General features: G+C 32.2%; 1 protein-coding gene across 1 annotated transcript in view; it reads left to right on the forward strand.

The window, feature by feature from the left end:
- Window positions 1-16022, forward strand: part of LOC140157543 (ABC transporter arginine-binding protein 1-like) — a 62752-nt gene that overhangs the window by 33889 nt on the left and 12841 nt on the right. Inside the window, exon 4 of the mRNA XM_072180775.1 lies at window positions 3351-3479. Coding sequence (XP_072036876.1) covers window positions 3351-3479 — 129 coding nt within the window. The remainder of the gene's footprint in view (window positions 1-3350; window positions 3480-16022) is intronic.

Below are 16022 nucleotides of genomic sequence, written 5' to 3' on the forward strand. Positions count from 1 at the left end.
CAAGGTAAGGGACTGATACAGTGAAAAGATCATACATTTGATGTTGGTGTAATATACAGCATCATTATACCAATGCCATATATTGGGGAAATACATGTTTGTGTTTTCTGAAAAGTAAAGAAGTCTCCATGATTTTTATTGCATCATATGAATAACCTATGTACAGAGCTTCTCTCCTGTAATGAACAATTTGAAAAAGATTGGGGAACTCTTACAATGACGTCACAAAGTAGAGGGATATTTCAGTTTTTTTCAAAAGTTGTAAAATGTGAAATATGGGCCCCCTCCCTGTAAATAAATGGAACATCCCAATATAAATATTTACTGTTGTATATTTTTTCAAGAAGATGAAGGATGAAAGATTTCGTGTACAAAAATTTAATTTAATTAATGGTCGTCTTAGGCGCCAAAATATTGCTCAAAAATGGTATAAAACGGTATTTTACAAGTTAGGGAAATGTGTGTTAGGGGCATATTTTAGGGGGTCCCATATTTCCTAGGAGGGGGTATACCAGATTTTTTAAACCTGATTACTGTGAACACTTATCCAAACTTACTAAATTGCCAAAATATGGTTGAAATTTGCTGACCCCCATCTTCCGCCTTTTTCCCATTTCATCGGTATTTCTCAGAAAATCTCTCTTAAATGTCATTTGTCCATTAGAAAAGGTAAGTTTTCTTTAAAATGACGAGACTCGAAATCGGGTCTAAATTTCGAGTCTTGATTATAACTCTCTAGGAGGCGAAATTTAATTAGTTATTTTTCGCCTACTTTATAATAATTTTTACCAAGAAATATTATGAGTGACTTTTAAATGTGATTTGTCCATTAGAAAAGGTCACGTTTTTCTTTAAAATGACGAGACTCGAAATCGGGTCTAAATTTCGAGTCTCGATTATAACTCTCTAGGAGGCCAAATTTAATTAGTTATTTTTCGCCTACTTTATAATAATTTTTACCAAGAAATATTATGAGTGACTTTTAAATGTGATTTGTCCATTAGAAAAGGTCAGTTTTCTTTAAAATGACGAGACTCGAAATCGGGTCTAAATTTCGAGTCTCGATTATAACTCTCTAGGAGGCCAAATTTAATTAGTTATTTTTCGCCTACTTTATAATAATTTTTACCAAGAAATATTATGAGTGACTTTTAAATGTGATTTGTCCATTAGAAAAGGTCAGTTTTCTTTAAAATGACGAGACTCGAAATTGGGTCTAAATTTCGAGTCTTGATTATAACTCTCTAGGAGGCGAAATTTAATTAGTTATTTTTCGCCTACTTTATAATAATTTTTACCAAGAAATATTATGAGTGGCTTTTAAATGTGTTTTGTCCATTAGAAAAGGTCAGTTTTCTTTAAAATGACGAGACTCGAAATTGGGTCTAAATTTCGAGTCTTGATTATAACTCTCTAGGAGGCCAAATTTAATTAGTTATTTTTCGCCTACTTTATAATAATTGTTACCAAGAAATATTATGAGTGGCTTTTAAATGTCATTTGTCCATTAGAAAAGGTCAGTTTTCTTTAAAATGACGAGACTCGAAATCGGTTCTAAATTTCGAGTCTCGATTATAACTCTCTAGGAGGCGGAATTTAATTAGTTATTTTTCGCCTACTTTATAATAATTTTTACCAAGAAATATTATGAGTGACTTTTGAATGTGATTTGTCCATTAGAAAAGGTCAGTTTTCTTTAAAATGACGAGACTCGAAATCGGGTCTAAATTTCGAGTCTTGATTATAACTCTCTAGGAGGCAAAATTTAATTAGTTATTTTTCGCCTACTTTATAATAATTTTTACCAAGAAATATTATGAGTGACTTTTAAATGTGATTTGTCCATTAGAAAAGGTCAGTTTTCTTTAAAATGACGAGACTCGAAATCGGGTCTACATTTCGAGTCTTGATTATAACTCTCTAGGAGGCAAAATTTAATTAGTTATTTTTCGCCTACTTTATAATAATTTTTACCAAGAAATATTATGAGTGGCTTTTAAATGTCATTTGTCCATTAGAAAAGGTCAGTTTTCTTTAAAATGACGAGACTCGAAATCGGGTCTAAATTTCGAGTCTCGATTATAACTCTCTAGGAGGCCAAATTTAATTAGTTATTTTTCGCCTACTTTATAATAATTTTTACCAAGAAATATTATGAGTGACTTTTAAATGTGATTTGTCCATTAGAAAAGGTCAGTTTTCTTTAAAATGACGAGACTCGAAATTGGGTCTAAATTTCGAGTCTTGATTATAACTCTCTAGGAGGCAAAATTTAATTAGTTATTTTTCGCCTACTTTATAATAATTTTTACCAAGAAATATTATGAGTGACTTTTAAATGTGATTTGTCCATTAGAAAAGGTCAGTTTTCTTTAAAATGACGAGACTCGAAATCGGGTCTAAATTTCGAGTCTTGATTATAACTCTCTAGGAGGCAAAATTTAATTAGTTATTTTTCGCCTACTTTATAATAATTTTTACCAAGAAATATTATGAGTGACTTTTAAATGTGATTTGTCCATTAGAAAAGGTCAGTTTTCTTTAAAATGACGAGACTCGAAATTGTGTCTAAATTTCGAGTCTCGATTATAACTCTCTAGGAGGCAGAATTTAATCAGCTATTTCTCACCCATTTAATAGTATTTTGACCAAGAAATAATATGAGTGGGTTTTGAATGCCATTTGTCCATTAGAAAGGGTCCGTTGTGAATTGAATTTGAATTTCATTATCGTGAAAATGCACGTTTTTGTGAATGTGTGTGTTAATATGTATGTCTGTGAATATGTTGTGTGATTGCTTGTTTTGTTTGTTTAAATACTTTTTTGTATTACTGGAAACTCGATATTATAAAGTCAAAACCTGAAAATTTGACACTCGATATTCGAAATTTGAGACTCGAAACTCGATATTATAAACTTGAAACTCGAAATTTGACTCTCGATACTCGAAACTCGAAATATAAGACTCGAAACTCGAAATATGAGACTCGAAACTCGAAATACAAGACTCGAAACTCGAAGTATAAGACTCGAAACTCGAAAAATATAACTCGAAACTCGAAATATGAGACTCGAAACTCGAAAAATAAGACTCGAAACTCGAAGTATAAAACTCGAAACTCGAGACTCGAAACTCGAGACTCGAAAATTTGACTCGAGACTCGAAACTCGAAGATAAGCAACACACCAAGGCACACTCCTCTTCGGCCCTCGATTACGATAGTGTTTTCGCCAATGAGGCTTCGATGCCGGGGGTAGATTAAAGCAAATCCAAAATATTATTATATTGTGAAAAAGTATATGGCGAATACTAGGCATGTTTATATTTATTTTCATAATTTCCATCACAGTATGCAGGATAGCAGGCAAAAACTGCCGTTTTTCTGTCGATGTTTACACTCGATGCTGGGATTCCGAGGTTGGTGAAACACAACGAGGAGGCGTGGGGCTTTATTCGGGATTTTATGATGCATGCACTGGTGAGTATAAGGTGAGCCATTCCATGTCAACTCCAGGGATGCGCACCGCAGCTCTTCAAAAATATTGAAGAGGTGCTGCGGTGCACATCCCTGGAGTTGACATGGAATGGCTCAGGTACTCTATCAAAGCATGGAAGAAAGAGATAAGAAGGAACCACAACGAACGCATTCACTTTGTCCACTCCCTTTACCGACATTTAATTGACATTGTTATTCATGAGGATTTACTTTGATCAATACCCCGCGTTAAATAGGTGATTGGTATTGTATTCCATGTATTTGCATGTCTTCTGGAGCGTGTGTGAAGGATGATTTGAACTAATGACCTTCCGTGCAAGCACCCTATAGGATTTTCTCTGGTGACGTGATCATCGGTCATTGATGGCCTACATCTTTTTCTTCCATTTTGCCCAATTTTCCCGAACTTTGATGACTTTTTTTCTCAGAGTTGGCAGTCTTTGGCACTGAAACGAGTTAGCTAGTTACGATTATACACATATAAACTATTAAATTAAACAGGTTTCATGTACCGGACTCAACCGGAACATTGTGCATTATTTAAGAACATTTTGCATCTATTTTTCATCGAAAAAGTCACCAAAATCTTACCTTATTTGCTAAAGATGAAACTCAGCAAATAAACGGCCGATTTTGATGACCTTTTCGATGTGTTAAAGGACATTTTCTACACAACACGATCAAGAAAACAGTTTGACTAAAGATCCCAAAACAAAGCTACTATACATGTTCAGAGCATCAGTGAAATTCCATAATCTTACTTCTGGGTAGCGTTTGTTTGTTCTTGGATGGGTTTGTTATAGTTTTTTTCCAGTAATGATTTCGCCAAGCATCGATCGCGGTAAATGGATCATACATGAAAGTAAGTACCATTGATAGTTTTTCTTTCATGCGTCAATGGATAAGCGGATTAAAACTTGGCCGATCGAAGTCGTTGTGGTTCCTTCTCATCTCTTTCTTCCATGATCAAAGGAACTTAAATCTGTCTGTCTCTGAAGTACGGTGGCTGATATGTGACATATTTAATTTTTTTTAGATTCATCAAAAAAATAAAATAATAATATTAACAAAGTAACGAATTTAATGTTTTATTCACGAATTAAACTATTTTATTCGCGAATTTAATGTTTTATTCGCGAATTAAATTATTTTATTCGAGAATTAAATGTTTTATTCGCGAATTAAATGTTTTATTCGCGAATTAAACTATTTAATTCGCGAATTAAATGTTTTATTCGCGAATTAAATGTTTTATTCGCGAATTAAATGTTTTATTCGCGAATTAATTTTTATTCGCGAATTAAATGTTTTATTCGCGAATTAAATGTTTTATTCGCGAATTAAACTATTTTATTCGCGAATTTAATGTTTTATTCGCGAATTAAACTATTTAATTCGCGAATTAAATGTTTTATTCGCGAATTAAACTATTTAATTCGCGAATTAAATGTTTTATTCACGAATTAAACTATTTTATTCACGAATTTAATGTTTTATTCGCGAATTAAACTATTTTATTCGCGAATTAAATGTTTTATTCGCGAATTAAATGTTTTATTCGCGAATTAAATGTTTTATTCGCGAATTAAATGTTTTATTTCGCGAATTAAATGTTTTATTCGCGAATTAAATGTTTTATTCGCGAATTAAATGTTTTATTCGCGAATTAAATGTTTTATTCGCGAATTAAATGTTTAATTCGCGAATTAAATGTTTTATTCGCGAATTAAATTATTTTATTCGCGAATTAAATGTTTAATTCGCGAATTAAATGTTTAATTCGCGAATTAAATGTTTTATTCGCGAATTAAATTATTTTATTCGCGAATTAAATGTTTTATTCGCGAATTTAATGTTTTATTCGCGAATTAAATGTTTAATTCGCGAATTAAATGTTTTATTCGCGAATTAAACTATTTAATTCGCGAATTAAATGTTTTATTCGCGAATTAAATGTTTTATTCGCGAATTAAACTATTTTATTCGCGAATTAAATGTTTTATTCGCGAATTAAATGTTTTATTCGCGAATTAAATGTTTTATTCGCGAATTAAATGTTTAATTCGCGAATTAAATGTTTTATTCGCGAATTAAACTATTTTATTCGCGAATTAAATGTTTTATTCGCGAATTAAATGTTTTATTCGCGAATTAAATGTTTTATTCGCGAATTAAATGTTTTATTCGCGAATTAAATGTTTTATTCGCGAATTAAATGTTTTATTCGCGAATTAAATGTTTTATTCGCGAATTAAATGTTTTATTCGCGAATTAAATGTTTAATTCGCGAATTAAATGTTTTATTCGCGAATTAAACTATTTTATTCGCGAATTAAATGTTTTATTCGCGAATTAAATGTTTGATTCGCGAATTAAATTTTTTATTCGTGAATTAAATGTTTTATTCGCGAATTAAATGTTTTATTCGCGAATTAAATGTTTTATTCGCGAATTAAATGTTATATTCGCGAATTAAATTATTTAATTCGCGAATTAAATGTTTTATTCGCGAATTAAACTATTTAATTCGCGAATTAAATGTTTAATTCGTGAATTTAATATTTAATTCATGAATTAAATAATTTAATTCGCGAATTAAATTATTTAATTCGCGAATTTAACATTTAATTCGCGAATTCGCGAATTAAACATTTAATTCGTGAATTTAATATTTAATTCGCGAATTAAATAATTTAATTCGCGGATTTAATATTTAATTCGCGAATTAATAATTTAATTCGCGAATTAAATAATTTAATTCGCGAATTAAATGTTTTATTCGCGAATTAAACTATTTAATTCGCGAATTAAATGTTTTATTCGCGAATTAAATTATTTAATTCGTGAATTTAATATTTAATTCGCGAATTTAATATTTAATTCGCGAATTAAACATTTAATTCGCGAATTAAACATTTAATTCGCGAATAAAACATTAAATTCGTGAATAAAATAGTTTAATTCGCGAATAAAACATTTAATTCGCGAATAAAACAATTAATTCGCGAATAAAACATTAAATTCGCGAATAAAATAGTTTAATTCGCGAATAAAACATTTAATTCGCGAATAAAACATTTAATTCGCGAATAAAACATTAAATTCGCGAATAAAATAGTTTAATTCGCGAATAAAACATTTAATTCGCGAATAAAACATTTAATTCGCGAATAAAACATTAAATTCGCGAATAAAATAGTTTAATTCGCGAATAAAACATTTAATTCGCGAATAAAACATTTAATTCGCGAATAAAACATTTAATTCGCGAAAAAAACCATTTAATTCGCGAATAAAATAGTTTAATTCACGAATAAAACATTTAATTCGCGAATAAAACATTAAATTCGCGAATAAAACATTAAATTCGCGAATAAAACATTAAATTCGCGAATAAAATAGTTTAATTCGCGAATAAAACATTTAATTCGCGAATAAAACATTTAATTCGCGAATAAAACATTTAATTCGCGAAAAAAACCATTTAATTCGCGAATAAAATAGTTTAATTCACGAATAAAACATTTAATTCGCGAATAAAACATTAAATTCGCGAATAAAACATTAAATTCGCGAATAAAACATTAAATTCGCGAATAAAATAGTTTAATTCGCGAATAAAACATTTAATTCGCGAATAAAACATTAAATTCGCGAATAAAATAGTTTAATTCGCGAATAAAACATTTAATTCGCGAATAAAACATTTAATTCGCGAATAAAATAGTTTAATTCGCGAATAAAACATTAAATTCGTTACTTTGTTAATATTATTATTTTATTTTTTGATGAATCTAAAAAATTAAATATGTCACATATCAGCCACCGTACTGAAGGGTCTGACGAAGTGTTTGGAGACAGATAAAATGTGATTTTTTTTTTGGAAATGTAGAATGCTAGAACAAACAAATACACTTTCCGTTCCTATTGATTTCGATACTGAAATATTTTTTTAAACAATGTTCTTTGATGACATGGTGGCATTTCTAGAGTCTTTCATTATAAGCAAACATAATCTACCAAAAAACGTTTCAAAACGTAAAAAGGGGCCAAGTTTAAAAAATCTTTCCTGTGTGGCTTTTCACCCTTTTTAAAACTTGGTCCCATTCAGTAAAGTAGTACCGTAATAACATGAAGAATGAGTCATAATTTCTACATGCAACAATTAGGTTTAAGACTGTTCGAAAGCGGTGCAATATGACGTAGGCTATGTATTATCAAAAACATTTTAAGGTTTATGTTTCATTATATTGCGTGCTCATAAAGAGTAGTAGAGTATTATATATACTTTAACAAAGTGAGTATTTGCTACTTTTGCTTAAATCAAAATACATTATAACGTCTTTACGGAAAAACTTCAATCAAGCACGAACATTAATTAATTTACTCTACAAAATGAACACTGACAATTAAGAAAACAAACAAAGAGCCTAAAGATGACTTCGTATGTGTCTTTAGAAACTTTCATAAATGGGACCAAGTTTAAAAAAGGGTGAAAAGCCACAAAGGAAAGATTTTTTTAACTTGGCCCCTTTTTACGTTTTGAAACGTTTTTTTGGTAGATATTAATTCTTTTTTTTAAGGTAAAAATATTGCGCGGTAAGTGATTTTTTGTAGCCATGCGAGGCGAACTAGTTGGATATCCATATTTCGCGGTTAATGGCTCTTTGTAGCCCTGCGGGGCAAACTAGTTGGATATCCATATTTCGCGATGAGTGGTTTTTTGAAGCTTCGAGGGGCAAAGTATAACCATATTTCGCAGTTAGCAGTTCTTTGTAGCCCTGCGGTGCAAACTAGTTGGATATCCATATTTTGCGGTTTGTGGTTCTTTGTAGCCCTGCGGGCAAACTAGTTGGATATCCATATTTCGCGATGAGTGGTTTTTTAAAGCTGCGAGGGGCAAACTAGTTGGATATCCATATTTCGCGGTTAGCAGTTTTTTGTAGCCCTGCGGGGCAAACTAGTTCGATATCCTCATTTCGCGGTTAGTGGTTTTAACGACCCGCATCCACCCCAATCAGCTGCATGGGGTAAAAGAATTATTAAAAAAATTAATAGCTGAACCCAATAGTTGCACCTAATAATATAATGATCCCGGGCCAGACAACAAAATATAAAAGCATATGGTAGTAAACTGTGCTTCATTGAAGTAAGACATGCTTATTTTGCTCTGAGCTTATCTTGTTTGCTACTGAGTTCTATTTGAACTTGCCTTCAGTTTTTGACTTGAATTTGTTTTTAAATTACAGCATGTAGTTTTGTTGTTTGCTTTTATATTTTGTTGTCTGTCGCTGAAGAAGAGAAGTTAATCTGCTCGAAACGTCGGTTGTTTTTGTCCGTTTAGTGTTTGACTGCTATGTACACAGTGATTTTCATCACTTCCAGTGTACTGTTTTCCTGACACTTTTGTGGGCTCTGGAATTGGCAATTTTTTTCCATCGAACTTTGCTTATTTTGTGCCTACTCTGGATGTTTGGTTTAGCGTGTCTGTTTATATGCACAGTGATTTTCATCACATGTTCTAGTGCAGTTTTGTATTACCATTAAATGTTTAATTCGCGAATTAAATGTTTTATTCGCGAATTAAATTATTTTATTCGCGAATTAAATGTTTTATTCGCGAATTTAATGTTTTATTCGCGAATTAAATGTTTAATTCGCGAATTAAATGTTTTATTCGCGAATTAAACTATTTAATTCGCGAATTAAATGCGAATTAAATGTTTTATTCGCGAATTAAACTATTTTATTCGCGAATTAAATGTTTTATTCGCGAATTAAATGTTTTATTCGCGAATTAAATGTTTTATTCGCGAATTAAATGTTTAATTCGCGAATTAAATGTTTTATTCGCGAATTAAACTATTTTATTCGCGAATTAAATGTTTTATTCGCGAAATGTTTTATTCGCGAATTAAATGTTTTATTCGCGAATTAAATGTTTTATTCGCGAATTAAATGTTATATTCGCGAATTAAATTATTTAATTCGCGAATTAAATGTTTTATTCGCGAATTAAACTATTTAATTCGCGAATTAAATGTTTAATTCGTGAATTTAATATTTAATTCGCGAATTAAATAATTTAATTCGCGAATTAAATTATTTAATTCGCGAATTTAACATTTAATTCGCGAATTAAACATTTAATTCGCGAATTAAACATTTAATTCGTGAATTTAATATTTAATTCGCGAATTAAATAATTTAATTCGCGGATTTAATATTTAATTCGCGAATTAATAATTTAATTCGCGAATTAAATAATTTAATTCGCGAATTAAATGTTTTATTCGCGAATTAAACTATTTAATTCGCGAATTAAATGTTTTATTCGCGAATTAAATTATTTAATTCGTGAATTTAATATTTAATTCGCGAATTTAATATTTAATTCGCGAATTAAACATTTAATTCGCGAATTAAACATTTAATTCGCGAATAAAACATTAAATTCGCGAATAAAATAGTTTAATTCGCGAATAAAACATTTAATTCGCGAATAAAACAATTAATTCGCGAATAAAACATTAAATTCGCGAATAAAATAGTTTAATTCGCGAATAAAACATTTAATTCGCGAATAAAATAATTTAATTCGCGAATAAAACATTAAATTCGCGAATAAAATAGTTTAATTCGCGAATAAAACATTTAATTCGCGAATAAAACATTTAATTCGCGAATAAAACATTAAATTCGCGAATAAAATAGTTTAATTCGCGAATAAAACATTTAATTCGTGAATAAAACATTTAATTCGCGAATAAAACATTTAATTCGCGAAAAAACCATTTAATTCGCGAATAAAATAGTTTAATTCACGAATAAAACATTTAATTCGCGAATAAAACATTAAATTCGCGAATAAAACATTAAATTCGCGAATAAAACATTAAATTCGCGAATAAAATAGTTTAATTCGCGAATAAAACATTTAATTCGCGAATAAAACATTTAATTCGCGAATAAAACATTTAATTCGCGAAAAAAACCATTTAATTCGCGAATAAAATAGTTTAATTCACGAATAAAACATTTAATTCGCGAATAAAACATTAAATTCGCGAATAAAACATTAAATTCGCGAATAAAACATTAAATTCGCGAATAAAATAGTTTAATTCGCGAATAAAACATTTAATTCGCGAATAAAACATTAAATTCGCGAATAAAATAGTTTAATTCGCGAATAAAACATTTAATTCGCGAATAAAACATTTAATTCGCGAATAAAATAGTTTAATTCGCGAATAAAACATTAAATTCGTTACTTTGTTAATATTATTATTTTATTTTTTTGATGAATCTAAAAAAAATTAAATATGTCACATATCAGCCACCGTACTGAAGGGTCTGACGAAGTGTTTGGAGACAGATAAAATGTGATTTTTTTTTTTTTTTTGTAGAATGCTAGAACAAACAAATACACTTTCCGTTCCTATTGATTTCGATACTGAAATATTTTTTTAAACAATGTTCTTTGATGACATGGTGGCATTTCTAGAGTCTTTCATTATAAGCAAACATAATCTACCAAAAAACGTTTCAAAACGTAAAAAGGGGCCAAGTTTAAAAAATCTTTCCTGTGTGGCTTTTCACCCTTTTTAAAACTTGGTCCCATTCAGTAAAGTAGTACCGTAATAACATGAAGAATGAGTCATAATTTCTACATGCAACAATTAGGTTTAAGACTGTTCGAAAGCGGTGCAATATGACGTAGGCTATGTATTATCAAAAACATTTTAAGGTTTATGTTTCATTATATTGCGTGCTCATAAAGAGTAGTAGAGTATTATATATACTTTAACAAAGTGAGTATTTGCTACTTTTGCTTAAATCAAAATACATTATAACGTCTTTACGGAAAAACTTCAATCAAGCACGAACATTAATTAATTTACTCTACAAAATGAACACTGACAATTAAGAAAACAAACAAAGAGCCTAAAGATGACTTCGTATGTGTCTTTAGAAACTTTCATAAATGGGACCAAGTTTAAAAAAGGGTGAAAAGCCACAAAGGAAAGATTTTTTTAACTTGGCCCCTTTTTACGTTTTGAAACGTTTTTTTGGTAGATATTAATTCTTTTTTTTAAGGTAAAAAATATTGCGCGGTAAGTGATTTTTTGTAGCCATGCGAGGCGAACTAGTTGGATATCCATATTTCGCGGTTAATGGCTCTTTGTAGCCCTGCGGGGCAAACTAGTTGGATATCCATATTTCGCGATGAGTGGTTTTTTGAAGCTTCGAGGGGCAAAGTATAACCATATTTCGCAGTTAGCAGTTCTTTGTAGCCCTGCGGTGCAAACTAGTTGGATATCCATATTTTGCGGTTTGTGGTTCTTTGTAGCCCTGCGGGGCAAACTAGTTGGATATCCATATTTCGCGATGAGTGGTTTTTTAAAGCTGCGAGGGGCAAACTAGTTGGATATCCATATTTCGCGGTTAGCAGTTTTTGTAGATTTGCGGGGCAAACTAGTTCGATATCCTCATTTCGCGGTTAGTGGTTTTAACGACCCGCATCCACCCCAATCAGCTGCATGGGGTAAAAGAATTATTAAAAAAATTAATAGCTGAACCCAATAGTTGCACCTAATAATATAAACCCCGGGCCAGACAACAAAATATAAAAGCATATGGTAGTAAACTGTGCTTCATTGAAGTAAGACATGCTTATTTTGCTCTGAGCTTATCTTGTTTGCTACTGAGTTCTATTTGAACTTGCCTTCAGTTTTTGACTTGAATTTGTTTTTAAATTACAGCATGTAGTTTTTGTTGTTTGCTTTTATATTTTGTTGTCTGTCCCTGAAGAAGAGCAGTTTATCTGCTCGAAACGTCGGTTGTTTTTTGTCCGTTTAGTGTTTGACTGCTATGTACACAGTGATTTTCATCACTTCCAGTGTACTGTTTTCCTGACACTTTTGTGGGCTCTGGAATTGGCAATTTTGGCCATCGAACTTTGCTTATTTTGTGCCTACTCTGGATGTTTGGTTTAGCGTGTCTGTTTATATGCACAGTGATTTTCATCACATGTTCTAGTGCAGTTTTGTATTACCATTGATCCTTGTTGTTTTTGCAGGTTTAGCACTTTTGTGAGCCTTGGAACTGGTAATTTTTGGCTATCGAACTTTGCTTACTTCCTATGCCTACATTTGCTGGTTTTGGCCCCCCCTGCATATTGTCTAGTCTGTATTTTACTTGTTTCCCCACATCAAGTTGGTGTACCTTGCTCGTTTTCCTTTCTGTTGTTTATATTCAAGGTATCCTCTTGTATCATTTATTGATCCTTGATGTGTTTTGTGTCCTCGTCCGTTGGATTCACCATTACCCACTTTTTTTTAATTTTTACCTTAAGGTGGCTTTACACGATGAAATTTCCATTGCAAGGCCCATTACTTAGTGGGTGAGATTATGTGCTCACTGACCATGAAGCTGTGCAATTGATCGAAATACACGAAGCAATATGTGGCAATGCAATTCCATGAGCGTGGTCATAGATTTGGGGATAGGCCTATACTCAAAACATATTTAGTGGTTAAAATTTATTGGAAACAAATGTATGGATCTACACATGAATTGAAACAACTGGAATTAAATCCAAAATGTGATAATATCAAATATTTAGCAATTACTATGCTCATATCTTCAGGTGTGATTTCATGATTTTGACACAATTGTATTGATATTCATACCATTTTGGGGTATTTTAGCCTAAATCAGTGCTGTTTTTCAGGATTTTTTTTTTCAGAATATTTTTTATAGAATTATAATTTTAATCCATTCTTTCAAGATATTTCACAAGCTCTGAATCAATAACATCCCTGTATTGGGTTTTCAATGTCAAACGAGGGGTCAGTACGATCCTATAGCCCTATATCATTGTTTCAACAACTCTTTCTGAAGTTTGTTTGTTACTTTTAACTAGTAGGTCCAAGCGGAAACACGCTTGGGTTCTGATCGGACCAGGCAAGTTGTTTGTTATAATATTTTTCGACAAATAAATAACAAATGACCATCACATACAGGTCTGTGTCTCTTTAACATTCTGATTTAAGGGACCGTTCATAAATACTTTGATGGGGGTTGGCACTTGAAATGTTTGGAGTCAAAACTTTTTGAACCCCACTCCAGAGAACCTGAAACTTTTTGCCCCCCCCCCCCCTCCAAGAGGTTAAAAACAGTTTACTCAAGATTTTTAATGCTTAAGACTTGTTTATCAGGGGTGCAGCCAGCTTTCTCGGTCAGGGGGGCAAACTATAAATTTCGGGGCAAATACGGTAAACAAAATACCGGTTGCATCATTTTGACCCGGTATTATCGATGAGATATATACATACCCTTTTCTTATAAAGACTGAACAACCACATGTAAAGTATTCGAGGTTTCAAAAAAGCTTTATTAAAAAATGGGTTAATTTTACACTATTTTTTTTTTTTTTTTGGTAAAAAGGGCTTTATTGGTACAATATGCAAAAATTTTGTATGATCCTGTTCTTTTAGAATGTTCTTGTTCCCTAAGCAACGTTGGCCTATATTGTATTGAAAACTTTATATGTGCACTCACCGCTCACTCCTATCTCCTCCGATATGTTGTTTAGGGCTATAGTTCTTTTTTTCTTATCGTGGTAGGCCGCGTGGCCTACGTTCCAAAGCACTTCATGTTCCTTCATGTTCATGTTTCCGTGCCATAGGTGTTGCTTTGGAATTGGCCATGATGTTTTATTTGACAGCAACAGCATAGGCCTACAATGTAGCCTACAATGTTGGTGAATCAAGTTGGTCCCTACATTTCCCAAATGAATGCAGCGACCAGCTGGTGTTCATTCAGCTGATTGGCTGAAGGAGGTTAGATTGCATGCAACAACCTTGAAAGTAGAGCATGTCTCTACCTTTTTGCCTGTTGCTTGGGGGATTAATTTGCCTGATGCTTGGGGGATTAATTCCTTGCAAATGCAAAATACACGGTGCAATCTTTTTTCCAAGTTCTGTGCAACAGGCAATTGCATGGAAAATTGCATCGTGTAAACCGGCCTTTAGGTCTATAATCATAATGCAGGCCTAAATCCCGGGCCTAAATTAAGTGTACTGTTCGAGTAGGAGGATTTGTTTGATATTATTTTTGATTTTGAATAATATTATAGGCCTAGTACCTGTTTGTTTCCTTAGCATATATCGGTTATTAAAATTACAATTCACCACATACACATTCCAGTTTGCAAGAGGTTTATAATGAATAAATGAATAGGTGTTATTATTTCGAATTCACATACTGGTGTTTGATACAGGCTCGCATTTGTGATACTTACGTCGGGGAGTAACATGATATTCTGAGTGCGTGGCCTAAAAAGGTCTGTAGTCAGGGCTGTAAACTTTTTGGACTGGCTTGGCGTGAGACAGAGATGTACCGGGATTTGCCGACTCCAATGTTCATTTTGTACCATGATTATTTGAGCCACGGCGCTCGAGAATGTGAAAAGGGGGGGGTGAGAGTAGGAGCAACAAATTATTCATGACGATGCGTGAGATTTTACTCATTTTCCAGCTTTTTGCGTGAGCTTTACTACATTGGCGTGAGATTATACTACCTTGGCGTGAGACCGTGAGAAAGTGACCCAATGCGTGAGACTCACGGCCAATGCGTGAGAGTTGACAGCCCTGCTGTAGTACCAGAGAAGATGTAAGAAAAGGAGGGAGAACAGAATTACATCCTTGAGATAATCCCGTAGGTAATCCTGTCGCACCTATTCATAGTCCTTTATTCTCAAGTATTTACACATCTACAAGTAGCCTTTGATCATGTTGATGTGATGTGTGTTGTCGACCACGGTTGATTAATTTTCACTCCAGAATTTGAAATATTTCCAATGTTTCTATAGAGAATTCCTTGAAAATATGACACGTGCACGTGTGTGTTAAGTAGCTGTTGCTCTGATGGGATACCACACGTGGATACTACAAGAAAGAAATGTAGTTTTGTAAAAATTCCCACAAAATCCGCCCGTTTTGGAACATAATATTAATTATTTAGGGAGAGTGATTTAGGATTTTGTTAGAAAAGGGATGATTGTTGATCATGTTTATTTTATTGTTGTGTGTATTTTCCTGTCATTTCCTGCAAACCTAATAAAGATATTTTGATAATTGAAAATAGTCTGTATCATAAATCGTAGAGGTTGAAAGAGTCAACAAGCGTCAGAAATTATAATTTGCCATGGAACTTCGGTCATATTTTATTTGAAATATAACTGGATGTTAGGGTCTGCATGCATGGTATACATAGTATGATGATATACAGACACTGACCTTTCCCTAAAACTATTAAGCAGCAAGTTGTGTATCACACCCATCATGGGTTCGAACCCCTTTGTTGTATTTTATCGTTAAACCTGAATAGCGTGATTACTTTTGAATGAGCGGCAGCACACATATTTTGTTTGAGGATAGCTGGATCTATCTCCTTTTCCTCACATCTTCTCTGGTAGTACAAAGCTGTCTTTTTATCTAGTGTTTACTCAACCATTGC

Source organism: Amphiura filiformis, chromosome 7, assembly GCF_039555335.1.
Source record: "Amphiura filiformis chromosome 7, Afil_fr2py, whole genome shotgun sequence".
Lineage (NCBI taxonomy): Eukaryota > Metazoa > Echinodermata > Ophiuroidea > Amphilepidida > Amphiuridae > Amphiura > Amphiura filiformis.